Source organism: Penicillium malachiteum, assembly GCF_028827825.1.
Source record: "Penicillium malachiteum strain IBT 17515 chromosome Unknown utg000003l:1.0-4950554.0:1.0-4952489.0, whole genome shotgun sequence".
NCBI lineage: Eukaryota > Fungi > Ascomycota > Eurotiomycetes > Eurotiales > Aspergillaceae > Penicillium > Penicillium malachiteum.
The window spans coordinates 2,082,970-2,110,219 of NW_026643096.1; the positions used below are offsets into that span (position 1 = coordinate 2,082,970).

General features: G+C 47.1%; 11 protein-coding genes across 11 annotated transcripts; 6 read left to right on the plus strand and 5 right to left on the minus strand.

The window, feature by feature from the left end:
* Positions 1 to 342: 342 nt before the first annotated feature.
* On the plus strand, positions 343 to 1,485 carry argB (ornithine carbamoyltransferase; the record flags this gene model as incomplete). The annotated part of the gene is made up of 1 exon (XM_057090543.1): positions 343 to 1,485. One exon carries the CDS (start codon positions 343 to 345, stop codon positions 1,483 to 1,485), a length of 1,143 nt encoding a protein of 380 aa, XP_056945284.1.
* A 932-nt stretch (positions 1,486 to 2,417) lies between these two features.
* Positions 2,418 to 3,769, plus strand: N7483_007107 (uncharacterized protein; the record flags this gene model as incomplete). The annotated part of the gene is made up of 2 exons (XM_057090544.1): positions 2,418 to 3,390; positions 3,459 to 3,769. The coding sequence occupies 2 exons, from the start codon at positions 2,418 to 2,420 to the stop codon at positions 3,767 to 3,769; spliced, it is 1,284 nt and encodes a 427-aa protein (XP_056945285.1).
* Positions 3,770 to 7,964: 4,195 nt separating this feature from the next.
* On the plus strand, positions 7,965 to 9,364 carry N7483_007108 (DUF3984 domain-containing protein; the record flags this gene model as incomplete). Its single annotated transcript, XM_057090545.1, has 2 exons — positions 7,965 to 7,970; positions 8,036 to 9,364. The coding sequence occupies 2 exons, from the start codon at positions 7,965 to 7,967 to the stop codon at positions 9,362 to 9,364; spliced, it is 1,335 nt and encodes a 444-aa protein (XP_056945286.1).
* A 1,048-nt stretch (positions 9,365 to 10,412) lies between these two features.
* On the minus strand, positions 10,413 to 11,440 carry N7483_007109 (cut8/STS1 family protein; the record flags this gene model as incomplete). Its single annotated transcript, XM_057090546.1, has 2 exons — positions 10,413 to 10,931; positions 10,982 to 11,440. The coding sequence occupies 2 exons, from the start codon at positions 11,438 to 11,440 to the stop codon at positions 10,413 to 10,415; spliced, it is 978 nt and encodes a 325-aa protein (XP_056945287.1).
* Positions 11,441 to 12,046: 606 nt separating this feature from the next.
* Positions 12,047 to 15,343, minus strand: N7483_007110 (ATP-dependent RNA helicase MTR4; the record flags this gene model as incomplete). The annotated part of the gene is given in 3 exon segments (XM_057090547.1): positions 12,047 to 12,227; positions 12,287 to 15,165; positions 15,176 to 15,343. The coding sequence occupies 3 exon segments, from the start codon at positions 15,341 to 15,343 to the stop codon at positions 12,047 to 12,049; spliced, it is 3,228 nt and encodes a 1,075-aa protein (XP_056945288.1).
* A 693-nt stretch (positions 15,344 to 16,036) lies between these two features.
* On the plus strand, positions 16,037 to 16,391 carry N7483_007111 (cytochrome c oxidase VIIc family protein; the record flags this gene model as incomplete). The annotated part of the gene is made up of 3 exons (XM_057090548.1): positions 16,037 to 16,211; positions 16,272 to 16,304; positions 16,366 to 16,391. The coding sequence occupies 3 exons, from the start codon at positions 16,037 to 16,039 to the stop codon at positions 16,389 to 16,391; spliced, it is 234 nt and encodes a 77-aa protein (XP_056945289.1).
* Positions 16,392 to 16,845: 454 nt separating this feature from the next.
* N7483_007112 (Elongator subunit IKI3) lies at positions 16,846 to 20,961 on the plus strand (the record flags this gene model as incomplete). The annotated part of the gene is made up of 5 exons (XM_057090549.1): positions 16,846 to 17,097; positions 17,153 to 18,634; positions 18,684 to 18,837; positions 18,900 to 19,242; positions 19,296 to 20,961. 5 exons carry the CDS (start codon positions 16,846 to 16,848, stop codon positions 20,959 to 20,961), a joined length of 3,897 nt encoding a protein of 1,298 aa, XP_056945290.1.
* A 662-nt stretch (positions 20,962 to 21,623) lies between these two features.
* N7483_007113 (uncharacterized protein) lies at positions 21,624 to 21,997 on the minus strand (the record flags this gene model as incomplete). Its single annotated transcript, XM_057090550.1, has 2 exons — positions 21,624 to 21,750; positions 21,819 to 21,997. The coding sequence occupies 2 exons, from the start codon at positions 21,995 to 21,997 to the stop codon at positions 21,624 to 21,626; spliced, it is 306 nt and encodes a 101-aa protein (XP_056945291.1).
* Positions 21,998 to 23,917: 1,920 nt separating this feature from the next.
* Positions 23,918 to 24,134, minus strand: N7483_007114 (uncharacterized protein; the record flags this gene model as incomplete). Its single annotated transcript, XM_057090551.1, has 2 exons — positions 23,918 to 24,002; positions 24,028 to 24,134. 2 exons carry the CDS (start codon positions 24,132 to 24,134, stop codon positions 23,918 to 23,920), a joined length of 192 nt encoding a protein of 63 aa, XP_056945292.1.
* Positions 24,135 to 25,235: 1,101 nt separating this feature from the next.
* Positions 25,236 to 25,556, minus strand: N7483_007115 (uncharacterized protein; the record flags this gene model as incomplete). Its single annotated transcript, XM_057090552.1, has 1 exon — positions 25,236 to 25,556. One exon carries the CDS (start codon positions 25,554 to 25,556, stop codon positions 25,236 to 25,238), a length of 321 nt encoding a protein of 106 aa, XP_056945293.1.
* A 1,103-nt stretch (positions 25,557 to 26,659) lies between these two features.
* On the plus strand, positions 26,660 to 27,037 carry N7483_007116 (uncharacterized protein; the record flags this gene model as incomplete). Its single annotated transcript, XM_057090553.1, has 1 exon — positions 26,660 to 27,037. One exon carries the CDS (start codon positions 26,660 to 26,662, stop codon positions 27,035 to 27,037), a length of 378 nt encoding a protein of 125 aa, XP_056945294.1.
* Between the last annotated feature and the right edge of the window lie 213 nt (positions 27,038 to 27,250).

The window sequence follows — 27,250 nt, forward strand, 5'->3', positions numbered from 1 at the left end:
TGGAGTCATCACACTAAGCCATATTTGGTAATACTTAATACCCTTAAATTCAGGCAGCAAGGCAAAAAGGCTTACCTTTCCGCGTTCCACTATTGGTGGATAGCACACACCGCTTATTTCAACATACAAAATTTCTGCCCAAAATTAAGAAAAGACCCCTTGAGCGGTGTGGCTAAGTGGAGTGCAAGCCACGGTTAGTGACCGCACATCCATCTCCGGATTTGATTGTTGAGTCATTGGCCCTCCACAGCTGAACTTTTCCCTCTTCCCCCAATTGCACCTGCACATATATCCCAAACACACACAACCCCCCCCTCCTGACATTATACCCCTCAGCCCATCATGGCTAGCGGTCTCAAAACTGCCACCCGTTATGGCGCCCAAAGTGTAACTCAATTCGCCGGCTCCACCTCTTCCCTTCGTCGAACATTCCAGGCTAATGGACTCCGACGATTTGCCCACCAGACACAAACCACACCCCCTACCTCTCCCTTCGCTCCTCGTCACCTTCTGTCAATTGCAGACTTGACTCCAGCTGAGTTCGCCACTCTGGTTCGCAATGCCGCCTCTCACAAGCAAGCTATCAAGTCCGGAGCTATTCCTACAAGTCTCCTGGGCTCTATGTCTGGCAAGACCGTTGCCATGATGTTCAACAAGCGAAGTACTCGTACTCGCATTTCTACAGAAGCTGCTACCGTTCAAATGGGTGGTCACCCCATGTTCTTGGGCAAGGATGATATCCAGCTTGGCGTTAACGAGTCCCTTTACGATACCTCCGTTGTTATTTCTTCAATGGTTTCCTGCATTGTTGCGCGTGTTGCCAAGCACTCTGACGTCGCAGATCTGGCTAAGCACTCCACCGTTCCTGTTATCAATGCGCTCTGCGACTCTTTCCACCCTCTCCAGATTATCGCCGATTTCTTGACGATCTACGAGTCTTTCACACCAAAGGCCCACGGCCTTTCTAGCTTGGGCTTGGAGGGCCTTAAGATTGCCTGGATTGGTGACGCCAACAACGTTCTCTTTGATTTGGCTATCGGTGCTACCAAGATGGGTGTTGATGTCGCTGTTGCTACACCCAAGGGCTACGAGATCCCCGCCGATATGCTCAAGATCATCCAAAACGCTGGTGAGGGTGTTCCCTCTGCCGGTAAGCTTACTCAGACCAATGTCCCTGAGGAGGCTGTCAAGGACGCCGACATCCTGGTCACTGATACCTGGGTTTCAATGGGTCAGGAGGAGGAAGCTAAGAAGCGCATGAAGGCCTTCGAGGGATTCCAGATCACTGCTGATCTGGCTAAGCGTGGTGGTGCCAAGGAGGGTTGGAAGTTCATGCACTGCCTGCCCCGTCACCCTGAGGAGGTTAGTGATGAGGTTTTCTACAGCCCCCGCTCTCTTGTGTTCCCCGAGGCGGAGAACCGTCTCTGGGCGGCTATCTCGGCTCTTGAAGGCTTCGTTGTGAAGAAGGGCAAAATTGTGGAGTAAGCTCGAGGTCAGCAAATGAAAAAAAGAAAAGGCTTTAACTCGGCTCTCCATGGAAGAAGAATGACGTTTTCGGGATTCAAGTCATCTTCGGACTGTAATTATTTCTTAAAAAATAAAATTGAACCGAAAGAATCATAACCAATGACTGCATCATAGCCGCTGTAACCATTCAGTTGAGCCAAATGAAAACCAATAATATAGATGTAAAGATGATTGTGTAGTCCGGGACACTCGGCATATCTAAACGCTCCAGATGGTTTCCAGTGTCCTTCCAAGGTTGTGTTCACACTGATTAGATAGTGTGTTCGGATATTCTGTGGGGATTTCGGAAGCTGAGCGTCACCACATAGCGGGGGTTCCGAACGCATCATAGGATGGTAATGAAAGGCTTGGTCTAATATGGGGTAGAAATCATATGAATGATACTATTATTTTATGAATTATTTATCTTAATCAATTCTTCTCTTTGTAAATGAGCACTCCTTACAAAGATGTAGGTTGTAGTTGAGTTCTCATGTTCTCATAGTACAAATTCTCCGACACTTAAGCACTTTCAGCCTCTTCACTTGCATGGATCAACGTACTAGAAAAAGAAAGTATACATTTGCAACCAGTGTATATTCCGCAATTTCTCAAGTTTCTAGAAGATCGGCCGGGAAACCCACAAATCTAAGATTCTCGAACTCGGAAGAGCTCAACGAGTGTATCACCCCACACTCTCCCCACGCTCCGAAACGCCTAACTCCAACGGTTGTCCAACCTGATACTTGATCGAAACCGCAATCCTGCAAGCGGGGGAGATGCCGACATCCCACCAATCCTGGGAATGCATATAACGCGCCATTGAACACGCTATATTCTTCCCTTTCAATTTAACTCTCATCAATTCTTCTTATCTATCTTTAATACTATGCTCTTTACCCCGCATCAATATGGGCTTCGAACACAAACGCATCGCCATTGTGGGTGGTGGCCTGGGTGGCATGTCCTTCCTGAACGCCGCTCTCTACGCCGGACTGAAGAATGTCCAACTTTACGAACAAGCAGCCCAATTCGGTGAGGTCGGTGCCGGTGTGAACATCACCTCAAATGCGAACCGCATCCTGGATGCTTTCGGTCTGCAAAAGAGCATGACTGCCAAGTCCTCACGCAAGCTGCCTTGCTACATGGAGTACCATAATTACAAGGATGGCGATTACTTGGGTCATATTGAGGAGTTTTCCTTCCCTCCCGCGCGACTGCTTCACCGCGCACACTTGCTAGATTCTCTGAAGGAGCGTGTCCCGCAATCTAGTCTGAATCTGGGAAAGCGTCTTGCATCCGTTGACCGGAACTCCGACGCAAGTGCTGCGCCTTACACCTTGCACTTTGAGGATGGAACTACTGCCGAGGCTGATATCGTGATTGGATGCGATGGTATCAAGTCAAATGTGCGCCGTGACATGGGTCTGGGCGACTCACCTAATTACTCTGGTCAGGTTGTGTACCGTGGTTTTGTCGACTACAAGGATTTGCCTCAGGAGACTGCGGATCTTCTTCGGAAGACTGTGAACTTCCGTGGCCCGAGTCGACACGTTCTTATTCTTCCTATTGGTAATAAAGAAACTCAAACCGACCGTGCCGCCGTTATCGGATTTATGTCAGAGCCTTTGGAGGCCTGGGATTCGGAGAACTGGATGGCGCGCTCGGATATCGACAGTCTGCAGGAGCATGTCCGGGACTGGTGTCCGCAGGTACAGGATATTATTGCTGGTTTGCGCAAGAGCTCATCTGATGGAAAGATGCTTAAGCAAGCACTTTATGTGCGTGATCCGATGGAGCGCTGGTACGAGATGAAGGATGGTCAGAAGGACGCAGGTATTATTCTTCTGGGCGACTCCGCACATTCCACCCTTCCTCATCAAGGTATGTCTCTCCTCATACAAACTTCTTTATTCAACACAAAGAATTCGATCGCTGATAATTTGAAATAGGTCAGGGAACATGCATGGCCATTGAGTCTGGTATTGCGCTCGCCACTATTCTTCGCCACTGGAAGACCGACAATTTACAACAAGCTTTCGCCTTTTATCAAAATTTGCGCAAGCCCAGGACAGACCGTGTCACACAGACGAGCTTTGAAGCGGGCAAATTGGCTAGCTCAGACACGCCGGACCAGATGACTAAGAAATTTAATCCACAAGCCCTCGGGGAGCGTATGAAGTGGATTATGGAGTATAATGTTCTGGAGGATTTGAAGACCAAGGGAGCTGAGGTCTTAGACTTCCATGATTCTCGGCTGTAAATATTCACTACATGTAACGCTAGTTAGATGGTTCTAAACACGCAGTTATGTACAAATTATAGTATGTCTACGGTGGCATACAGTATACTATAGCCGCCGGTTCAAGTTTTCTGATATTTCATATTATTTTCAAAAAATCATTCTCAAGTTGGCTACCTATCAAGAATCTCAAGTAGTTGACTTCCAACCTTGCAAGGCTCCAAGGTTGTTCATCCAACTGGGGCAGGAGAACCTGTTCAGGTGGTTCTATATGAATTAATATTACTTCATCCCACGCCCACCTAGCCAGTAGATCAACAACATTCATAGGTTACAAGGAGTTACTACAATGTTTACTTCTAAAGTTTTATGAATAATAGCTTGAAGGAAGAGAGGCGTCAAAGAGTTCAATTGATGGAGGAGGTACCAAGGTACTGTGAGCTTTGACAGGCAACATCGCGTCAATACAAAAAAAAGAAAATACAGGAAAGAATACATAAAATTCAAAGCAACCAAGTCGAGTATCCAAGTTTGAAGAAGACCATGTGTTGGAAGACCAAATAAGACCATGTTGTAAGACCGTGATGAGAGTCAAGGTTGGTTTGAAGACCGAAGGAAGGATTAGTCAGGCCAGGTAGAAGATGAATCAGGCGTCTGTGAAGACTGAGGCTGAGTAGAAGATTGATCAGGCCAAGTATGGATAAGGCCAAGTGGAAGTGGATCAGGCGTCAGAAGGCTGAGGCTGAGTAGAAGATTGATCAGGCCAAGTATGGATAAGGCCAAGTGGAAGTGGATCAGGCGTCAGAAGGCTGAGGCTGAGTAGAAGATTGGTCAGGCCGAGTAGAAGATCGATGGATCAGGCCAGGCAGAGGTGGGTTGGTCAGGTCAGGTCGGTTTGGTCAAAATGAAGTTGAATAGTCGAGGATGGTTGTTTGATCATACAGGAGTAAATAAAAAAATTGTAGACGCGAGTTGGGAGGCGCTGAAGTATGTGGATGGTTGGTTGAGTGAGTGGATGGTTGAATAGACAGTGGATGGATGGATGATGATTGAATGGTTGGTTGAGTGAGTGGATGGTTGAATGACGAGTGGATGGTTGAATAGACAGTGGATGGATGGATGATGAGTGAATGGTTGAATGATTGAATAGACAGTGGATGGATGGATGATGAGTGAATGGTTGAATAGACGGATGAGACTTGGGTAGTTTGTTGTTGAAGAATGTGTTGAGACGATGTGTGGCAGGCCGAAGGTAATTTTTCAAGGCCGCCAAGGTAGAAGAAGGAAGAGCTGAGTGAATGTGAGCTAGGTGTAAGAGTAAGACTTGTATTGTGGATGCGACTTACCTGTGGTGGTCACAGCCAGAGCCGAAAGGGTGGAGTTTTTGAGAGGTTATATTTGGAACAGCGTGGTATAGAGAGAGTTGCATGTGGAGGATGTAGAAGGGTGACGTGAGGATAGAAAAGACTGGAGAGGAATATCAGCAAGCTGTGGACGTGGCTTGGTGGTGAATGAGACTTACCCAGAGATGGTCAAGTGGAAAGATGCGAAAGTGGGTTAAGTAGGTTGAAGGTTGGAAGTGGAGTAGGATTTTATTCAGTCCTCCTCGCTCATTGACCAGAAAGAATTGTATGTAGGAAGCTGAAGACCAGGTGTGTGTGTGTTGTATCAAGGTTGGCATGGAAGAATAGAGTATGTAGTTGTGGGTGAGGTCGAAGGTCAAGTGCATGGTCAAGGTCGCAAGATCAGGGTCGAGGTCCGAGTCCAGGTCAGGTCGTGTCGTGTCGTGTCGTGTCAAGGTAGATGTGTCAAGGCCGACAAAGCTTGTAGTGGAGGATGGTCAAGGCCGACAAAGCTTGAAGTGGATGGTGGTCAAGGCCGACGAGGATGGTCAAGGCCGACGAAGCTTGTAGTAGAGGATGGTCAAGGCCGACAAAGCTTGTAGTGATGGTCAAGGCCGACAAAGCTTGTAGTGATGGTCAAGGCCGACAAAGCTTGTAGTGGAGGATGGTCAAGGCCGACAAAGCTTGTAGTGGATGGTGGTCAAGGCCGACGAGGATGGTCAAGGCCGACAAAGCTTGTAGTGATGGTCAAGGCCGACAAAGCTTGTAGTGGATGGTGGTCAAGGCCGACATGGAAGACCGAGAAGACCGAAGACCGAGGTGGACGACTGACATGTGTTGGATGGTCAAGGCCGACATGAATGTCAAGGCATGGAGGGACCAAGATGGAAGCCTGAGGTTGAAGTGGATGTTGGTGGTCATAGCTGACATGGAGGACAAGTAGAGTGTGATGACCTGGACCGGACCTTGAGCGAGGAGGATTGAACCTAGATGTCGGAGGGGTTAGTGCTGTACACTGTAATTCTTTGTCGACATGGGTGAAGCTACAGCAGCTGTCACGCGAAGGGGGTTAGTCGGAGCAGGGGGGGAAGAGAGGCTGTAGTTCTTGGGTTAGTCGGAGCAGGAGGGAAGAGAGACTGTAATTCATTGTCGACATGTGTGGGCTACAGCAGCTACCACTGAGAGAGCACTTGAGGGAGAGAGAGAGTTAGTCGGAGCAGGGGGAGAAGAGAGGCTGTAGTTCTTGGGTTAGTCGGAGCAGGGGGGAAGAGAGACTGTAATTCTTTGTCGACGTGTGTGGGCTACAGCAGCTACCACTGAGAGGGAGAGAGTATGTGTGTGTGAGGAAGAGAGAGAGAGAGAGAGAGTTGGGGAAAAAAGAAAAGAGAAAGTCGAAAAGAGGGAGATCTTGGGGGAATTTATACCCTGGGGGAAGGGGTCCCCAGATCACCTCCAGGCAAGCGCGGATCAGATCACCCCAGATTAAGCGAAGATCACTCCAGGTTAAGCGAAGATCACTATCAGGAAAGATCGGACCAGCGCTGGTCAAGCGAGAACCACCGTCGGTAAACCAGGGGATTCTCTTCCTCCATACATCTCCTGATCCTGCATCCAGATCCTGATCAATTCCAAAGTTTTTCAGTTTGCCAGATAGCCCAATTCAAGCTCTATCTAATTGTCATTTTTTGAGCCAGTTTATCTGCCAAATTGGGCATGTAATCGTACGGTGCACTTCTAGCGCTTTCCCAAGTGGAAACTAACCCAACCTCGCTGGCTCTCGATGGATTTCTTAACTCAACATATTCCTTGATCCTGCATACTAATGTTGATTAATCGCAAAGTTTTGAAGTCTGGCAGATACGCCTTTCCGAGCTCTATATGACTCATACTTCTTAAATTATTTTCTCAGCTAAAGGTGGGAAGATCAGTCGATGAAGTTGCAGGTGTTTCCCAACAGAGGGTTTCCCAGAATTACAACCAAACTGATACCAGATGCCACCAGCCAGCCATCCTGCTTTCTCTGTAGCTCCATACCACACATGCACAGAATGCCAGTTGACAGTTTCCAGTACTCATTTTCATATTACTCCTTACTCGATAGGCCCAATATTCAGCTATAGTATTCCAAGAGTATAATCACGGTTCTTTTCTAGTTGCACGTAATATTCTATAACTATCTACTGCGATATTCACATATGATGTTCAAGTTCCTGTATACTTCAATGTTTCTGCGGTCAAAATTAAGCATATTCTCCACCGACGGGAATCGAGCCCGCATTAGCCAATTGTATCGGCCCCGCTAACGCCTCCCGCATTCCTAAATCCGTAGGGGTCCATAGAATAAGGGAACACTTCAAGTTAGTATGTAGTTATATGTTATACAATTGTTCATGATTAATTAAATAGAAGATCGCATCTTTAAATGCCGGGATTTAATATGATATCCGAGTCCGAGTCGGACTCAAGGACTACTATGCCCAGATATACTACCCATAGTACTAGTACTGTGTAGCACCAGTTGGCACTGGCAGGATATATATCCTGACTCGGAACCCTGGAACACATATCAATGTAGAGGGTCATCAACTGCAGTGGTTGCACTAGTATTTTCCTACTAAATAGTATTTTAGGTATGAAGATTCGATTATAAGCATAATATCTAAGTAATTTCTGGCCAAAACAAAGGAAGCAAAAAAAGATAACTATTTAGGTCATATTTGTACCCGGACGGTGTACCTAGGCCTTGCAATATCCGAGTGCACGGCCATTTTCACATGCCCGAACAGTCCGCACGTGCAGCACCTCCGCATTTTCAATTCTATTTCGTTCTCTTCTCAACTCGTTACACTTGGACATGAATGATTCGTCATAATATGGAGGTAAGTCAAAAATCAGATAAATATCTGAACTCAGAGAATACAAGTCTTAATATGAACCGCGTCAGTTCCATAACTCGAGTGGTTTTCCAAAACGCCGCTCATACCCCAACCTAAAACACATATCCCTGGCTCCACTTACTCCACGATTTCCCATCGACGACGACATAGATCAGCTTGAAACAGACTATTTTAGCTACCAGAGAGACGAACCGAAAGTCGCTACTGGCAGTAGAACCCCAACCAGGTCCTCATATCTCTCCAGTGTCTCCGTCCCTAGCACACCACCCATCCTTTCGCACTCGCGTAGCACATCCCGAACAAGACACCCCACCCGAAGCAAGAGTTCCACGCGCGCTACTCCAGCAAGCGATACAAACCTTACCAGACAAAATGTCTTGTTCCCTCTGCATCATAATACAGGATCTCACAAGAAACGCAGTGACGCGACCGTAAAATCCGATGCGGAATGGGTGCTCCGTGCCGGGATAGCGCTCGCATCTTCCACCCGCGAAGAAAAAGGGCAAAGCTGGCTCTCCAAGCGTGAATCTTCAACCAGTCTTGTTTCCGAAATGCCCTTTGAGGATCCTTCTGTCTCACATCACCGTAACCACTACCGTACGAAATCTGGTGCATCGTCGAGGAAGTCTCGCTCTGGTGCTTCGACGCCAGGTACGTGGTCTCGTGCTCATAGTCGTCGTGGAAGTCGGGCTGGATTAACCATGACGGCGCTTCCGCCTCTATCTTCTGCTTCTTCTGCTTCAATAGGGAAGGTTGCTAGTCCCAGGACCAGCACCGCGACGGAGACCATTAGTCCTGAGATTCGGGGCCGAGGGAGTGGCAGTGGGGTGGGACTGGTTCCTGATTTTGTCGATGAGAAGATCCGGGCGGAGATGGCGTCAATCCAAGAGCAGGAGAGAGATCGGGGTCGGATGTTCTTTGAAGAGGGAGAGGAAGAAGATGTGGACTCGGAGTATGAGTATTTCTCTGATGAGACACACGAGGATTTTGATGAGGCTGATCTGCAGCGTCTGACTCGAGAGCGTGGATTTGGACTCGGCGGGTGGATTGATCGGTTGGTGGAATGGACCTTGTTTGGTGTTGATGAGTTGCCTGCTTTATCTGCTTCCTCCACGATTGCGACCATTGGTGCTGCTGCCACTACCACGACAGTTACCTTTGAGGAACGTGCCATCTCTCATGGAGATGAGGTAGAGATCGAACATGGTAACTTTTCGTTATATGCCGAGGGGGATCAGGTCGCCCTTTCTGACGATGGTGATGCATTATCGTATACGGATGGCGAGTCTACTGTTGGTGTTGAGAAGCCCGGTTTTCAAGGCGGGTGGGAAGACGCGGGTTGGTTATTTCGCATAGTGAAGCGTGCATTGGTATGATCTAGCGAGGAAAGAGCGACTTTTATTATTCGCATTTCAAGTTTATTAAGCCCAAATTGAGAAACGAAAGAGGACCTTGAAACTCGATACCTACATCCAGAACTACATCTTATTAATGATAAATTGGTACAGCTTAATCTTTGCAGTGTGAATTTATTGTTTCTTATTTCTGATGAGCTATGTAGGCAACTAGTTCTCTAACCGACTTGGCACAAGGTGAAAATAACTTGGCCGAATATAGCAGGGCTTCTTGAACAAACGCATCCACTTCGTAGAGAGGGTGCGTGAACGAGAAAGAAGAAAAGTAGCTACCAACGTATATCGGGCTGTGCCTGGAGCAGAAGCAGGACAGAAAAAATGCGAAGAGCCATGCTGAAATGAAGTAAAGGCGAGAAACCACGACAAATCAAGGGGAAGGGAAGAGAGAAACAGAAAAGACGATAAAGGATGTACAAGACTCCAGAAAGCGCCGAAGAAAATGAAGACAAGAAGGGAAAACACTTCATTGAAGATTGAAATATGATAAAGCAAAAAAGGAAATAAAAGGAGTGAGGGCGGAGGGAGTATCAAGCCATAGGCAGACCGGAGTGGTAGGACAGAAGGAAAGTAAAAGAAAGGACTAATGAGTGTTGAAGCAAGAATGAAAATCAGAATGACGAACGTAGCGGCGCGAGAGTCGGAATCATTCATGAGGATGTCGAAACAGTCAAAGCCAGGAGACAATCATCATTCAGAAGCCTTGACATGCTAGGAAAGAGAAAATGGAGAGAAATTGTCAGGTAATTCGCCTTTGCATGGTATAAACGCCGATCTGAGACCATGAGGGATTTTTCTAAAGGTCATGCAAGAGGTATCGTGATCGTGGCAGACGTAGTATTGTGCGATCCAGTTGTTGAGGACGAACTGTTGGGACAGTTCTTGGTGGAGTCGATGCGAGGTTTTAGGGGGTTGGCGGCTCGATGAGCACGGGTTGGTATCATTGCGAGTGAAGAGGGCCTCAACCTCCAGAGATCGAGGAGGAAGGTCGTTTTCTTGTGAGTTATCTTGTTCACCAAGGCCCAACTTTGACAGGGGTGCCTAAGCCATAGGTGCCTGAGAGAAGCTGATCACGTATAGAGCCAAGGTCATTGCCACTAGGGCCGTGAGAGGGAGAATCTGGCCCGCCCATCCAACCAAGGCTCGACCCAAGTTCATTGACTGCACCTTGCAGTTTCCCTCCAGAGGCTTGGTTATGCTTTGCCAGCTTTTGATCCCATCCGCCGTACTGGAGCTGGATACCTCCGCCACGCTTGGCAGCTTCTCGGATCACCAGGACCCAAGCCTTGCAGATCTCATCGTAGGCAGAGTCCCGTTCGATATTGTTCTGGGGCGTGCTCCAACGGGGCAAGGCGTGAATGATATCGGTTGCGCCATCCAAGTAGCTTAGCGAGACCGAAGGCTGTGGCTCATTGGGTGGCAGAAAATTAGGGGTGAAGTCGCTGAGAGCCTCGAGGAGATTGGTGAGTGGCTGTCGGACTCGGTTGTAGGCATAATCGGATTCTGTGTTGCCACCCAATGGGAAAGAAGACTGTAGGGCCGCTTGGTAGTTCCTTAGAACCTGGAGAGTACTGGAGACACTGGGTGGGGAGAGGTTTGGGCCACTTCATCGGCGAGCTGGGGGTGGCGCTCGCACATGGTTCGCACGACCATTCGCAAGGCATCGGTGTCAAGGGTTTCTAGCAATCTTGGAAGAGCGAGCGGTCTACCAGAGACATTCGGTCGGGAACGCTTGTAATTTCGGAATGCAGGGAGCTGGCGTGGAGTAAAGGCTGGTGAGCTTGTGGGAGAGGCAGACATCCGTCCATCGTGATCGTTGCCATCATCGTCGGCTTTCCGCTTTCGGTTGCTGTAGGAAGAAGAGGGGGTAGACACTACAAAGAGGGTTAGCATTTCAAATATCTTGGAGATGACGTTTGAAAACCAGTCGATGGCCCAGAAAACTTTGGGAATAGGGATCGTACTTATACGAGAAGGAGAGTGCCGAGAGTGTTCATAGAAATGAGGAGGAACAGGAGGAGTGGCCACCAGACTGTTCATGATGACAGCCGGATGGCAACAAATGTATGGGCAGATCTGAAATAACGATGATAGAAAGAAGGTAAAGGAGACGAGGTCAGAAAAAAGGGTGCCCAAAAAAGGGTGAGGTGGGGATGTAGAAAGGCAAAGAAGAGAAGCGGTGGAGAAAAGATTAAGGCGTTGCGGGCGGCAACGCACTCCCTCTGCGCAGGTTTCAAGGTGACTTCTCGACGTTGCAGAAAAACGGGATGTATCGTGAAAATTCAAAGAGAAAAAAATTTAGTGGAAAAGAAAATGAACAGATTAAAGCTGTAATGACAATATAGTAAAAGAGGGAAGCTGCTTTTTTTCTTCTTCTTCTCCCAGCTGTTACCCGAATGCAAGGAGTAATGAAATGTCAGCCAAAGAGAGATGACGAGGTCAATGCTATCGGGTGACTCAACCTTGGGAGCCACAGTAAAATTTCTTTTTTTTCTTTTCAGCTTTGTGAAATATGATGAATTAAGAATAATGTCTATGACTATCTTATATAAGAAGAAAAGGGTTGAATCTTGGAATGCTTTTGAATTTTTATTTTCGTGAACTCCATGTAGGGGGAAAAAGGGGACCTCAAAGGGGATATCATTTCTACAGGTACAGGGACTGAGCAGCCACAATGTCACGACGGACCTTAAGGAGCGAAGCTTCGAACTTGGCTTCCAGGTCGTCGCTGCCCATGACCTTGGCAGCCTGAGCTAGTTGTCGTAAACATTCCTCCAGGCGACGGAAGACACGAATCAAGCTACCTTCGTAGACATTGGTCATTGTACTATCGGGATTGTTAGTCATTATTCTAATGAGTTCATATATAGATAGCATATAACTTACCAGATGTCGGCAAAAGACTTTCCATGAGCCCAATCGTAAATAACTTCCATCAGCTCCCAGTGGAAACTCTGGACATACTCATCTTCGTTCACAGCCATCTTACATTCCTGGTACACCTTGGCGATGTGTCTCGCCTTGGTTTGAACCACCGTGAGCGCCTTGGATAACTCATCCTTGGAGAGAGGAGGAGCCTCTTTGACCTTTTCCTCAAACACGAAGAGACTGACCGCAGCGGCAGTTTCCTCGGGAGTAAGGTCGGTGAAAAAACCGTCGAAGAGCAGCTCACTAAGCACAAGTTCGTCACCAGTACTGATTTCGCAAGCAACACGAGCTTTCAGCAGAACCACGTCCGCATCGTTAATGAATCCAAGGCGGCGGAGAACACGCTGGCGATTCTTCAACTCTTCAAGCTGGAGAACAGAGTTTGCATCGTTGATCTTCTTCTTAAGCTCCTTGATTTGCGTGCCAACATTCACTTTCTCGGCATACTCGTCGTACAGCTCTGGTAGACGTGGAGAGTTGTGCAACGGGTTACCCATAAGTCGGGATTCTAAGACCTCAATTTTGCGGAGGAGCTTCTTGAAGTCATCATCGGTGATGTGCATCGTTTCAATGGGGTCGAGGGGAGGAATTCCATCGGGGAATCGCCTTTGAATCTCACTCAGCATTCTTCCCATGTCTTTACGCTTTGCGGGAAGCGCGAAGTCTTTGGGCAAGCGAACTAGAGGTTGACCAATTTGGGAGATGCACGTGAGCATGACGGGCACAATGTCCATGCGAGATTTTTCTCCTTCCTTAGGAGGTCGTACGCCAGCAGGAAGATCTTGGAAAGTCTTGGTGCCAACCGCGGGCCCGTCAGCAATCTTCATCATTATTTCCAAGATCCAGGCTTCATGTGGAGGGTATTCCTCTGTGAAGTTCTTGGAAGGCTTGCGTGCTTTGCAGTCAACCACGATACCCCAGCCAAAGTCCATTTCCTTGTACTTGATCTGAACCAATCGACCAGGGTTGAGAAAGGGGCGGCTGTAGTTGGGATGCGTGATCACAGCGCGAAGATCTTCAGAAAACTGGTCCAATTGCTTCCTTACATCGTAATATTCACGGATAGTCCCTTCATCGGAAATAGTCATGTTGGCCTTCTTTTCCTCTAATTGCTTTTGCTCACGCTCCAACATCGTAACGTCTGATGAACCTTGGAATTGCTTGAAACATTGCTGAAGCATGAATGTTGGAGAAATTCCTTCCACACGCATCAAATTGAGAATCATGTTGTAGCCCAAGTGGAATGCCGAGTTCAGGCGATCTTGTTCACCACGTACAATCTCCTTGGCAACAGCAGGATCCATTTCTTCACCAACCATCATGATGACAATACCGCGATCATCGAGACCTCTTCGACCAGCACGACCGGACATTTGAATAAATTCAGAAGGTGTAACCCATCGTTGTGTGATGCCATCGAATTTCCGCACACTGGTGAAGACAACAGTCTTTGCAGGCATGTTCAGACCGATGGAGAAGGTTTCAGTAGCAAATAGGACCTTGATAAGCCCTTCTTGGAAAAGAATCTCAATAGTCTCTTTGAGAATGGGAAGTAAACCAGAGTGGTGAATACCAACACCTCTTCGGAGAAGAGGAAGAAGGTTCTGGATCTGTGGTAGGTTTTGATCCTCTGGTGATAACATCTCAATGGCGCTATTGAAGACCTTCGAAACCATTTCCTTCTCAGAATCATCGTTGAACGCAAGGTTTCTCATTTCAAGAGCGCCGCTCTCACACTCTCGCTTGCTGAAGCTGAAAACAATGACCGGATTCAAGCTCTTCACCATGATCATTCGAACGATTTTGTAGAGATCCGAGGGTCCCTTTTCTCCTCCCTTGTTTATCTTCTTATCCTTGCCTTTTCCTTTCCGAACTGCCAGCGCATCGTTTGAATCGTCTCCCTTCTTTTTCTTAATCGCACTCATTGCCTCCTGGAAGTTCTCTTCCCGGAAATTGCTATTCTCATCCACAATGAGATGCATACCATCGGCGCCAGCAGGGAAAAAGTAGTGTTGAAGGGGTGTTGGACGGTAATTGGTGTAAACAACATGGCAAGGCTGGTTATGCATCTTCGTGATCCACTCGGCGAACTGCATGGCATTGGGGATAGTAGCTGACAAGAAAACATACCGGACCTTGTCGGGCAGCAGGATCAGGGTCTCTTCCCAGACAACTCCGCGAGTTTGGTCACGCAGGTAGTGGATCTCATCAAAAATGACCCATTGCACCTCACGCATGATCTCGGAACCGCGATATAACATGGATCGCAGAATCTCGGTGGTCATGACAAGACATGTTGCTGTAGGGTTGATAGTCACATCACCAGTCATCAAGCCGACATCACCGAACTCAGCAGCAAACTCTCGGTATTTCTGGTTGGATAGAGCTTTAATCGGACTCGTGTAGATGACTCTCTGGTTGCGTTTGAGACTTTGCGCAATGGCATACTCCGCAACTACAGTTTTTCCAGCACTAGTGTGCGCAGAAACCAACACACTCTCCTCTCTCTGAATCGAGTTGACCGCAAGTTGTTGGAAAGGATCGAGGGTGAAAGCATATGTCTTAGCAAGCTCCGCTGGCTGCTGGTGTTGAGAAAGAGGGACATAGGGATAGTCCGGGGGGATCGAAACTTGGTGGCGCACTTGGTGTGATACGACGAGGGACGAGGCAGCGTCAGGCCCTTGAAGTCCAGCTTGGCCCGCAAGCTCAACCTTTTGTTCGGCTTCGAAGGTATCGGCGACTAAGGGCGCAGGCGCATCCTCAATACGGGGTCGCTTTGCTTCTTTTTTTAGGAGCGGGCTCTTCTGCAGTCGGAGGTGGTGCAGAGTCTTCCATAACTTCGTCAACGGGGCTGGCCTTTCTCTCTGTCGTCGGGTTTCCATCTTGCTTTAAAGATCCACTTGCTTCGCGCTTCTTGGTTTTATCTTTTTTGTCCTTCTTGGAGCGTCTGGAAGCATTGTTAGATGGCAATGGCGCCGATGGGGCGCCATCGAAGACGTCGAAAAGGTCGTCCATCTGCTGTGGTTGATCGAAGCCAGTCACTTCAAGAGTCGCGAAGTAAAAGTGCCTGGACCTTTTTTTTTCCCGGAGAAAATTGAAGGCGGTAAGGTGAGCAATCAACCATGCCTGGCGCTAACCGATTTAGGTGCGCCACGTGATGTAATTTGTACCCCACCTATGCAGGCATTAAAGATCTGAATTGTTGACTTGATATAAGATATCACGGATCCTGAGGAGCTCTCAATTCGAAATGTATTCATGGATATTCTTTGGGACTTATTGTATTGAATCTGGCTGGGAGGCATACTAGTGCGCAGGTGTATATGAAACCAGGCCCAATGGTCGTGTGAATATACCCCTATTACTCATGAGATTAAGTATTTGAATACTGAGTACTTGAGGACACCTGATCTACAGATAACATAAAAAAAGACCCCAAAAAGACATGTACATTTGCTGAAGTTATATAGTATATTGAATACTGGCATCTGATTGGCCATTCAGACTTGCATCGAATGACAAAGCAATTCGATGTCACGGGAGTCATGTCATGTGACCAAATCGACCCATTCCGCAACTTGTGATGTCTATCCTGGCTCCGTCCGTCCAATTCCGATCGTTCACTCCCTCCTCTTTGTACCTCAAGGTTGGTGCTTTGAAACCTCCAGTTGCATAGTATGATTGATTGGCAAGCTCACAATATTCCAGATGTACGCCTCCTCCGCTGTCCGCGCCCGTCTGGCCACCGTCGCTGCCCGTCGTGGCTTCTCCACCACCCGCACTCAGTTTGGCAGCCCCTACCACTACGCTGAGGGCCCTCGCTCCAACCTCCCCTTCAACCCCCTGAGCAAGACCTTCTTCTGGCGCTACTGGGCTTTCATGAGTGCGTAATCCGCAGTGCCCCGAAGATTAAGCGCAATGACTAACTCGGACTCTCTTTTAGTTACCGGATTCGGTGCTCCCTTTGCCATTGCTGGTAAGCTTTCAATGGTCCGGATGGTTGTTCTATGAGGTACTAACGATATTTCCACTTTTAGTCTGGCAAACCAACAAGACCAAATAAGCTCGTTTTCGCATTTCTCGCGCGACGGCAGTGTGGACAGCTTCGTGCTGGAAATTCTGGAATTGGGCTCCGAAGGAGTTGGATATCATGTATAAAGTTAGAGAACAAGTTGGAATTTTGATTTAAAAGCTGAAATTCCTCAATTGTAACCGTGTAGAAGCTTTATAATTGTAGCTGGAGCGACGTTGAAATCTGAATGAGATCATTGGCTGAGCGGGTGTGGAAAATCAAAAATCTGTGGTTCGACGTTAATTTTGTATCAGTCTCGGCCACAACCTTGTCACCCATAGCATTTCTTGGTCGCTCAGATCAACCAGGCATATATATTGCTTTGGCAACTTTCTTTAATTGTTTTGACTGCTTTCAATACCCGTTTGATTCAACTGTCTCATGGCGGGGTAGAGAGTCGGGCCCGTTACCAAAGAAAAAAAAAAGTTGATACCTACCACCAAAGATGCGGAATCTCAAGAACGTGCGTCTCCAAGAGACACGAGTTTTGGGGGACCTTCCATTGACTGCCACTGCATGGGACACTTCTTCGGATTCTGTTGTATGCACATTTGGTCCTACCTTGGAGAAACCAGTCATCGAACTCAGACGCAAGCGCCCCGAGGTCGTTTCTGCTGACCCACTGAGTCCCAGCGATTTTGAATGTATTGCGTCTTGGGATGCACCATCCCCATTGCCAGACCTACCATGTGATCGGGTTCTCTCTCTACACTACTTTGCCGACAACCTAACCGCGTGTTTGGTGTTGGAAGGTGGAGATATCATTATTGTCCGCGAGGAACCCCTCCCCGGGAGAGGACAAAATCGAAATCCTGGGATCAGTCGATGTTGGAATCACCGCCGCTGCGTGGTCTCCAGATGAGGAGTTGTTGGCGATCACAACAAGATCTAGAACATTCCTCTACATGACCCGGGAATTCGAGAATGTGGCTGAGATCACCTTTTCCCAAGCTGACATGCAGGCGTCGCAGCACGTGTCTGTGGGTTGGGGTAAGAGAGAGACCCAGTTCCAGGGAAAGAGAGCAAAGGCTCTCCGCGATCCCACTGTACCGGAGAAGGTCGATGAAGGCAAGCTGAGCACCTACGATGATGTCAGTACGACGATCAGCTGGCGGGGTGACGGTGCCTATGTCGCCGTGAACACTATTGATGAAGGCACTCGCCGAGTGATCAGGGTCTACTCTCGAGAAGGTACTCTAGATAGTGTAAGTGAACCCGTTGATGGCCTTGAAGGTGCTCTGAGCTGGAGACCGCTTGGAAACCTGATTGCGGGAATCCAGCGTCTGGATGACAGAATTGATGTTGTGTTTTTCGAACGAAATGGTCTTCGTCACGGTGAATTTACTCTTCGTTTGACAGAACAAGATCGTCAAACCTGGGCGTCACGCATTCTCCTATCGTGGAATATTGATTCCACTGTGCTGGCGGTTCGATTCACAGACCGAGTCCAACTCTGGACAATGGGAAATTATCACTACTATCTGAAGCAAGAGATCCCAATTGCGGTCGAACCAGAGTCAATAGTCCCATTCTCTTTCGATTGGCATCAAGAGAAACCATTGCGAGTAGTTGCAGGATCCTCAGGCTCTATCCTTGACATGGACTATGTATTTGACATCCACCATGGGTCTACTGTGATCCCGGAGGACGTTGGTGCAGTTGCTGTCATCGATGGAAAGGTCCTGAAACTTACTCCGTTAAGACTGGCTGGTGTGCCACCTCCTATGGCTCACAATGAGTTACAGTTGGATTCCAATGTAGTGGATGTGGCATTCAGCAAGTCAGGTACACGTATTGCAGTTCTGATGGAATCGAGATTTTCTATATTCCTGTGGCCTCTCAAGAGTCGTCCCGTTCCCGTGCCAATTCTTGAATCCAGCTATCCTCTACCCGATGCACCTCAGAGCCGCCCAAGACAAATCGCTTTCGTGAATGACAATGAGATCTATGTGCTGAAGGACTCTGGACCGAACCAGACTCATATCGAACAAACTATGTTGGAGACCCGCGAGTCCCGCATCATCTACGAAGCAGCCGACTCTGAGCAGCTATCATCGATTTTCGCTGGTATTGGGCACCAATCGCTGTGGTTCTCACACGCACGCCAGCCTGGCCAAGCTGTCACATACTCGAGTGTTGAGATGACCGAAAATGAACTTGTTATTGCTCCCTGGGCTGAGAGCCCCAGTGCTGACACTCACTGGGCTCGTGCTGTGTCTATTTCGGATACTGAGGTAATGTCTTCTGGAGCTGAGCTTAGGAACATAAATCTGACGATTTTAGCGAATTTTAATTACCCTCTCTCGCACTGGTGGTTTATATGCCAACAAGCGAGTTCTTGCAAAGAACTGCACCTCCTTCTTGGCGACACCGGCTCATCTTCTGTTCACCACATCTCAGCATTTGTTGAAATTCGTTCATTTGAACAAGGTGGAAGGTATATCTACGATATTCAAGTCCTGTGTCCTTTTTTCCAATCAACTAATAAATTGATTATAGACATGGAAGTTCCCGAAGATACCCCGGAAACAGATGAAAGATGTCGAAGCATTGAACGTGGATCAAAGCTAGTGTCTGTGATGCCGTCAGTCTTCGGTGTGGTCCTTCAGGCACCTCGAGGTAACATCGAAACCATCTACCCTCGCGCACTAGTATTGGCCGGAATTCGTACCTTCATTGACCAAAAGAGATACCGCGCTGCGTTCTTGGCTTGTCGTGGCCAAATGGTCGATTTGAATATCCTCCACGACTATGCGCCCCAGCAATTCATGGAGAACATTTCTCTTTTCATTGACCAGGTCAAGAGGGTCGATTTTATCGATGACTTCCTCTCTCGTCTCAGGTAAGAGGCTCTATCAAAATGTTTAGTGGAGACTTGTCCTAACCCATGCTTAGCGAGGATGATGTTTCACAAACATTGTACAAAGACACCCTTAAGATCTCTAAGAACGAGTCGGCCTTAGTAGCTCAGCCAGATGCTCCGGTTGCATCCAAGCCCTTGACTAAAGATAGCAAGGTTAACACAATCTGCAATGGCTTCTTGGCCGTATTACAGAGTCGCCTCGACACAAACTTGCAAAATCTGATCACTGCCCATGTGTGCAAGTCCCCACCTGATCTTGAGGCTGGCTTAAAGCTTGTTGCACGTCTAAGGACTGAAAGTCCAGAGCAAGCTGATGATGCCATCGAGCACATGTGTTTCTTGACTGATGCCAACCGTCTCTATTCTCATGCGCTCGGACTTTACGACCTTGAACTCACTCTTCTGGTGGCTCAGCAGGCACAGATGGATCCCAGAGAGTACCTTCCGTTCCTCCGCAAGTTGCAGCAGTTGCCCGAGACTCGCCGTCAATTTGAAATCGATAACCACCTTTCCCGATTCGTCAAGGCTTTGGGTCATCTTTTCTCCTTGAATGCACACGAAGAGCTCTTTGGCTACGTTGCTAAGCATGTGCTGTACAAAGAGGCCCTTGAGATCTACAAATACCACCCAGAGCAACAAAAAGAGATCACCAGTCTTTATGCCGACTATCTCCAAGGCGAGTCCAAGCACAAAGACGCAGCAATTGCCTACGAGTCACTTGCCGTGTATGATGAGGCCTATAAGTGTTACCATCTGGCTCATATGTGGCGTGAATCTTTATACTGTGCCATGATGGCCTCTTTATCAGAGGAAGACTTGACGGAACATATCAACAATCTTGCCTCAACTCTGGTTGAGGATCGCGACTATGTTGCAGCGGCAACTGTTCATGCAGAGCACCTGCATGATGTCGTCACAGCTGCACGACTTCTGTGCCAGGGGTCAAAGTTTGCGGACGCAGCTCGCCTACTTACATTGCACGGCAAACAAGACCAGGTTACAGAAATTGTCGACTCCGGACTTGCGGAAGCAATGGGTTCGATGACTGATCTACTTGCCGACTGTAAGGGTCAACTCAACGCCCAAGTGCCTCGAATTCGCGAGCTGCGCCAGCTTCGTGCCGCAGACCCCTTGGCATTCTTTGGAGGTGATCCCACAGGCGGTGAGGGCGGTGTTGACATCCCTGACAACGTATCACTGGCTCCAACAGAAGCAACAACTCTCGCTGGTCGCACCATGTTTACCCGATACACCGGTAAGACCTCTTCTTCACGCCACACCTCGAAGACCCGCCGCCGCGAGGAACGTAAGCGAGCCAAGGGTAAGAAGGGTACTGTATACGAGGAAGAATATTTGGTGAATAGTGTCAGGCGACTCATGGAGCGAGTCAATTCATCAGTTAATGATGTTGAGGTTCTTGTGGATGCCCTTTTGCGGCGTAACATGCGCGAACGCGCAGCTGCAATTGAGAAAGCGTTGGAGGATGTGTTGAAACTATGTGCAGACTGCCGTGAGGACGTGTTTGAAATCCCGGCTGCACCAGTGCAAAATCCCGATGAGGATGGCGAAGATCAAGAAATGCAGGTTACTGCTGGATCTCGTGTACTTGAGGAGAGTATTGCGGCGATTACAGGAAGTGCTGGCCGTAAAGAGCCGCCTGTTGTGAAGGCGATGAAAAAGTCTTCTCTACTTGCTTAACATAGTATGAGGTCATTTTGCATGGTTTATGTCGAACATGAAAGATAAAAAATTTAGAATTGTTTCTCTCTTTAAATCTTGGCAACTATTAGCATTCATTCCTACCTAGTTAGTTGCACATGATGTTGTTTTTGGTGGTAAGCACTTGGTGATTATTGATGGAGCAAGTCAATGGATACCATTTCCACGAAAACCCTCATCGCAAAAACCCTCAGTTCTCCCCTCAGAAATCACCAAGTCTTTTTCGGTGTCTTTGGGGTCTGCGGTCCTCTGGCGGGGTGATAAAATGATATTTTTGGGGACTTGTGATATTCTCGGCGGAATCTTCAAGTTGGTAAATATGCAGACTGTCGCCCGGATAACGATATTTCGGTTTCTCTTGTCAAGACCGATGGTCAAACCAGACATGGCAGCAGCAGCGTTTCAGATGTTAGAACTTAAGACATTTCGAACGTTCACAGCATTAGTAACCCGCTTGATATCCTCGAAGACTCGAGGTCCTGATTGGGGTGAAGTAGCCATTTCCGGTTGTTGATCCCATTCTGCGATCAGTACTCTGGGGGGGACCGGGACCGGGACCGTACCCCCAGGTCCACAACTACGGTCCCGGATGATGGATCGTACACAAAGAATCCCGAGTCCCCCCTCGCAGCAAATGCCCTTCATCCATAGTAAAGCCATCTTTGAGCGCCATCATTGAGATGTCCGTCATATTGCGCACTATCGATATCCTTCATAATCTCATCGCGTGACTCGGGTCTAACATCTGGTAAGAACTCTGGAAAGGCTCTAAGCAAAGCTTGAGGGATTTTGTCTTGCTTTAGATCAGATCATACTAAATATGGATTCTTGCGTACGCCTCAGCTAGATCTGCTGCATGGGACGTCTCAGAAACATCTGTTTCAGAAATCGCTGTTTTTAGCGAGAAAATAGAATCCTCGCAGGAGATGGCTCGGCAACCAGTGGCATTGCCTGGCGGCGGGGCCAGGGGGATGCCCCTGGCAATTTCGATTTCGAGCGGGTGTTTTGTGGTCATGGTGGTCGTCAGTCGGCTGCCAGACATATATTGCCTCTTCACATTACTGTGAAAGTTGAATCGATCCGTCCAAACTTGAACTTGGAGTTGGACTCGGACGTTCCGAGTCCTTCAACCCCTTTCAGAAGTACTAATTGCCGTCAAGAACCTTGTCGATATATTGGCTATTATAATGCATCCCAGCCAACTTGAACGAGTTGGAAAGATTCCGACATGCCAACTTCGATTATGAAGGATCGCCCTCGTCTTCTGAACTCACTAGTTATATGTATACGCACAGTCAGCTTGTTTCGCTCAAGTAGAAAAAGTGGGAATCGCAGACCGGCGATAGATACTCGAAGCAAGTAAAAGCTATTACCGACGTGATGTGCCTTTACGATATGCAACATCGAATCTGTCGGGCAATGATAATCCCGTAGTATTTGATGAATATCAGTCGTTGCACCATTTCCTGTATTCTCTTTTTCCGAGGCAAATTTGGTGCATATGGCCAGAAGTTGGCCTGTATTCGTGAAACTGACGCTCCTGAAACTTTTTGAAGGATGTATGCGGTAAACATATTCCTTTATTACCATGTCTCCTTCAGAATCTTCAGGTTCTCGGAGAAGCCGTCTTCGTTTGCGCGAACTTCCAAGGTTGGGGTGGTGCTGGAACAAGGCGGACTTAGTAACGGGTCGGCCCTAAACAACGACTACCTACTTGGAGTGTGAGAGGAGGCGAGAAAACTTCGAAGCTTGGGTTCTCGGCAACCTTGCAAATCAATCCCATCGGATAGCTATGGCTGGTGATTAGGAGGGAAGAGAACCAAGGCGTGAAGAAAAGCGAAAAATTGAAGGTCTCTTTTTTTCACAGGTATTGCCTGGTAGGCCTGAGACCGTTGAAACTGAGAGGAGAAACATTATCATGGCCGATCATAAGATGAGCGCAGATATAATCATGGTTGGTCAGTGAAGACGAGAGAGGGCATGGAGTTAGGCTAGGAGGCAATATGGTGGTAGTAAAGGAGGAGAAAGAATATAAGTGTGAAGGAAGACGAAGAGGAGTTGCAAGTCAGACTCGGAGTTGGAAGTTCTAAAGTAAAAGTAGAAAATAGTACAATAGGGCTTACCATGGTTTAAATAAGCTTGATAATAGCCCTGAGGGAGGAAAAAGAATAGAATCATAAAGTAAGATCAAGAACCTTGGAAGAGTTAGTAGTAAGTGTGAGAAGTAAATGTTATAGCATGTGATATGATAGGATAATGAAGGATGATAAGTTCATCATGTGCTAAACTGAGCCTTAATTCAGGCTTCGTAGGCGAGGTGACACACTGGCAGGTACCATGATAATGCTAAGAGTATTGTGATGTGGCTTTGGGCTTCCTGGTGCTGACTTTTTTTGACCAATATTGGGAAGGTGGTGTGATTATAGGCTGGAGGGAGCCATAGAGGCGATGTCTACGGATGCCATTCTATAAGCATTCCGGGCAGTGCCAGTGGAAGATTTAAGAGTGGAGAAGCTTTAAGCCCTCGTGGAAGTTTATGTCGGAGATTTGTAGCCTGGCAAAACATCTGTCGATACATTGATGTCACTAATTGCTCTTTTGAAGACTTCCTGGCCGCGGTCAGTCATGACTCTAATGGATGGTGTTGTAGGCAGTCCGATATAATCGTCATTGGTAGAAACAGCACATCGCGCCGAACAAGGAAATCGCAAACTTGCCTCTAGTCATCGCAATGATGTCGTTCTGATCGGGTATGGTGTAAGTGTCGCGCACGGCTATCATATTATGAGTGCTCGGGTTAACTACGACGCGACCTTTTCGAGATGTTGAACCGTCTTCGTTGGCAATTGTCCTCTACGCAAAGAAAACTGGGCATCCGGTTGGTGTAAGGCTGTGGTTGCCAGGACCGGGCCAATGGTAAAACCTGGAGTGCCTTTTAGGGTGTCTGCTCCTTTTGCATGGATTTGATAACTTCTCGTGGATCACTTCTCGTGGCTATGGCGTGGTCCCGATGGTCGTTTCTGCAAAGGACGTAATAGTACTTACCTATCAATGAAAAAAGAGAAAGCCAGGGCCAGTGAAGCTAGGTACGTTCGGATGTGGTCGATGCGGATTTCGTCAGATTTTCGAAGGCCAAGGCTACTTCCTGGCATGCTTGGCTTTATTTGGGACTCTGCTAAGTAGGGTGATGGGCTCAAGTGCTGAAATTTGAATAACTGAGAAGATTGATAGATGGAAAGCTGACAAATGGTTTCTTTGGTTCCATGTTTATGCCCTGGTCTTGGAGACTAGCAAATACAGTATGGATGCTGACAGTGTTGGTCGAAGTTGATATCCTCAATTGTATGTATACACTCTCAGCCATAATTTATAGGCGTATAATAAGTTATCCATCCTCCTGGGAAAAGAAGCGATATCCCCATTGTCTGCTAGCTAGATACATAGGATATGAAAATCGTTCTTGACGCCGTAATCCAGCAAGGTCAGGAATCGAACCCAAGAGCTTCAAAATCAGAAATGCGTGGCCAGCCCCGCCTCTTGATACATCCATCCCCACCTGGGCAGTACATAATCCCTTCCATCACTCTCAATTATTTTTATTTTGAGGATCTGAAAGTTCAAATGGAAAGATAAAGGCTAGAATTATAATATATAAAAACATTTAAAGAAAAAAAAATAAAAAACATGCAAGCAGTTGGACCTCACGTTCCCTGGTGGGAATTGGATCTTAAGACCAACGCCTTAGACCACTCGGCCATACATACTTGCCATAATAGTAATAGTTTCTACATAAAAGAGATTTATATGTCAAAGTCTTTTCTCAGTATATTCTAGCCTCTCTATCTATATACATACTAGTAGTCTCAATAGAAACATTTGAATTATCTTAAGCTTAGTAAAGAAATAATAATAGGATCGTGAGCTATCTTAGGAATATCCGTAAAATAAAAATATCTAAAGCTAGATAAATAGTATCCCATTCAATAGTATTTAGGAAAAAACAAGAAATAGTAGGCACCATATAACTACACATGATACCTGATCTGGGAGATCGTTCAAAAGGCAATACCGCATTCACTTTCCGAAGTGACAGAAAGATTGAAGTCAATTTGCTTTATCTCACAAAACACCAAGATTCACAGTTTCCCTCCTATCAATGAAATCAATCTCTAAAGCGGTTTCGCACATACCCACTCGCAAAAGTAGAGATTTTAGGTGTCTCAAAGAAGCAGATTAACAGCAACCTTGGAAGATCAAAGATCCTCAAAATGGAAGGTTGCTTTGATATGAGCAGTAGTCCAGCCTTTCCAATAGTTGCCATGAGTGCTTGAACCGTCAGGGCCAAAGGTGATATTTTCATCAAACGCATCATCATATAGCCTGCCATGTTCCGCCACCTTTCGAATTATGCCGTCAAGATCCACATAGGCGGTGTCAGGGCGCGTAGCAATTGTATCGATAAGTTTCACTTTGACGTCTGTAGTGAGTTGACCCTTAAGGTTGCCCATAGATGGATGGTGCCTCCCAACCTCACCATATAAATCAGCTGTGAAGGTTTCTGTATTATTAGACATAATTACCTTTATAAGGATATCAGAAAGGCTTTTGATAATATAGATTATATTCTAGCTAAAGGATTTCTCAGGTAAAGAGAAATAATTTATAGATATAAGGAATATCTCTATTACTAGTTAGTCTTAGTCATATTCTTCTCAGTGTAAGTTTATGGCGTCACGGTGATACTCTTCCATATTTACCTAATTCATGGAATAGTTAGGTATTAGGTCAGAATTTTATAGAACTTAGCCTTAGACTAGTCAAGACCATTATAATGAAGAGTCCCAATCATAAGTGTTTAGTCTAGCCCCGCTCGGATAGGCCTGCCATTCGTGGGTAATAGGCAGGGTCCGCGGGAAGATCTTACTACCTATACTATCAAGCTCAGCTACACTTTATTTTGTTATTGGTATGGAAACGACTCACGTCAGAAGCTATACTTGCAAAATAGACTCGGATAGTCTCAATGCCTGGATTCCAACGGCAAAAGCTTATTTTGATTCGAGTGAGCTAAATTATCGTGGCAGTCACAAGTAGGTCCTATAATACTAGGAATAAAGATCTTGTCAGCACACAATGCTGCCCAGGTGGTACAATGCGCTGATGATGCGGGGTTCACAGAAACATTTCAAAGCTCATCTTCCCCATCGCATCTTTATTCTATTCGATCTTCCCTGTAGATTATTTTATAATCCTCGCAGCCTACTGACCTATATATCAGAAAGTATCTTCAAGAAACCTCTTGTCACTCTACCGCTTGACTTAATCGCTATGTATTCCAGTCACGGTGTCAAAGGAACTCCATCAAGTGAAATCAAGCTCCAGCCAGTGATATCAACACGGCCAGCAATTTCTCGATAACTAGAGAACCATAGTCTTTTTTCGTAAATAGGGTGTCATTGCTTAATATAAGCTGACAACGGTTACCCTAGTTCTCGGTCAATAAAATTTAATTGACAAACATCCCTTACAGCTACACTTTATTCTAATAAAAGCCTTTACAGCGCCACTCTGGCCTATTTGTGTAATAAAATTTCCTCTGTTGCTCAAGTTGCGTTATCGAAACCTACTCGCAAGCTCACATCTACTATACATCTATCTCTTAGACTACCCCTTCACTATGACCGCCATCCCTGTCCCACCGACCCAGGCGGCGCCCAACATGATGCCTGATTACAAGGTCAGGCTTCTTCTCAGCCCAGAAGCCGTGCTCGATCCTAAAAAGGAGCTAATGGACACGGTCCGGTCGGCCTTGAAGATTTCCCCGACCGTCAGTAATATGAATGTCCAGTTCCTCGACACGAGCCCTAAGGATCTCTTTGACGCCGACTGGAGCGTTCGTATTCGTAAGACGGAGGGCCAAGACGACTTGGAGTTGACGTATAAGAAGCGGTATACGATCAAGGATGGTGATATTGATGCCGCTCTTATTGCGGCTAAAAACGATGGTTTCAATGCTGAAAACTCGAAATACGAGTCGCAAGTCGAATGGGGCTAACAGAAGCAAACACTTTCCATTAGTCGCAAGAAGACCGTACCGGATCATGGGAATAGCGAGACGGACCTGCCAAATACGACCAATTCGCGGAAAATACTAATCGACGAAGCGCCAGACAAGTTCGAAAATTGGAGGCTTAACAAATGGGGCACCCGCATGTTAGCGACATCGCGCATTTTTGGCCCGGTCCACACTAGGCGCTATGTTGGCAGA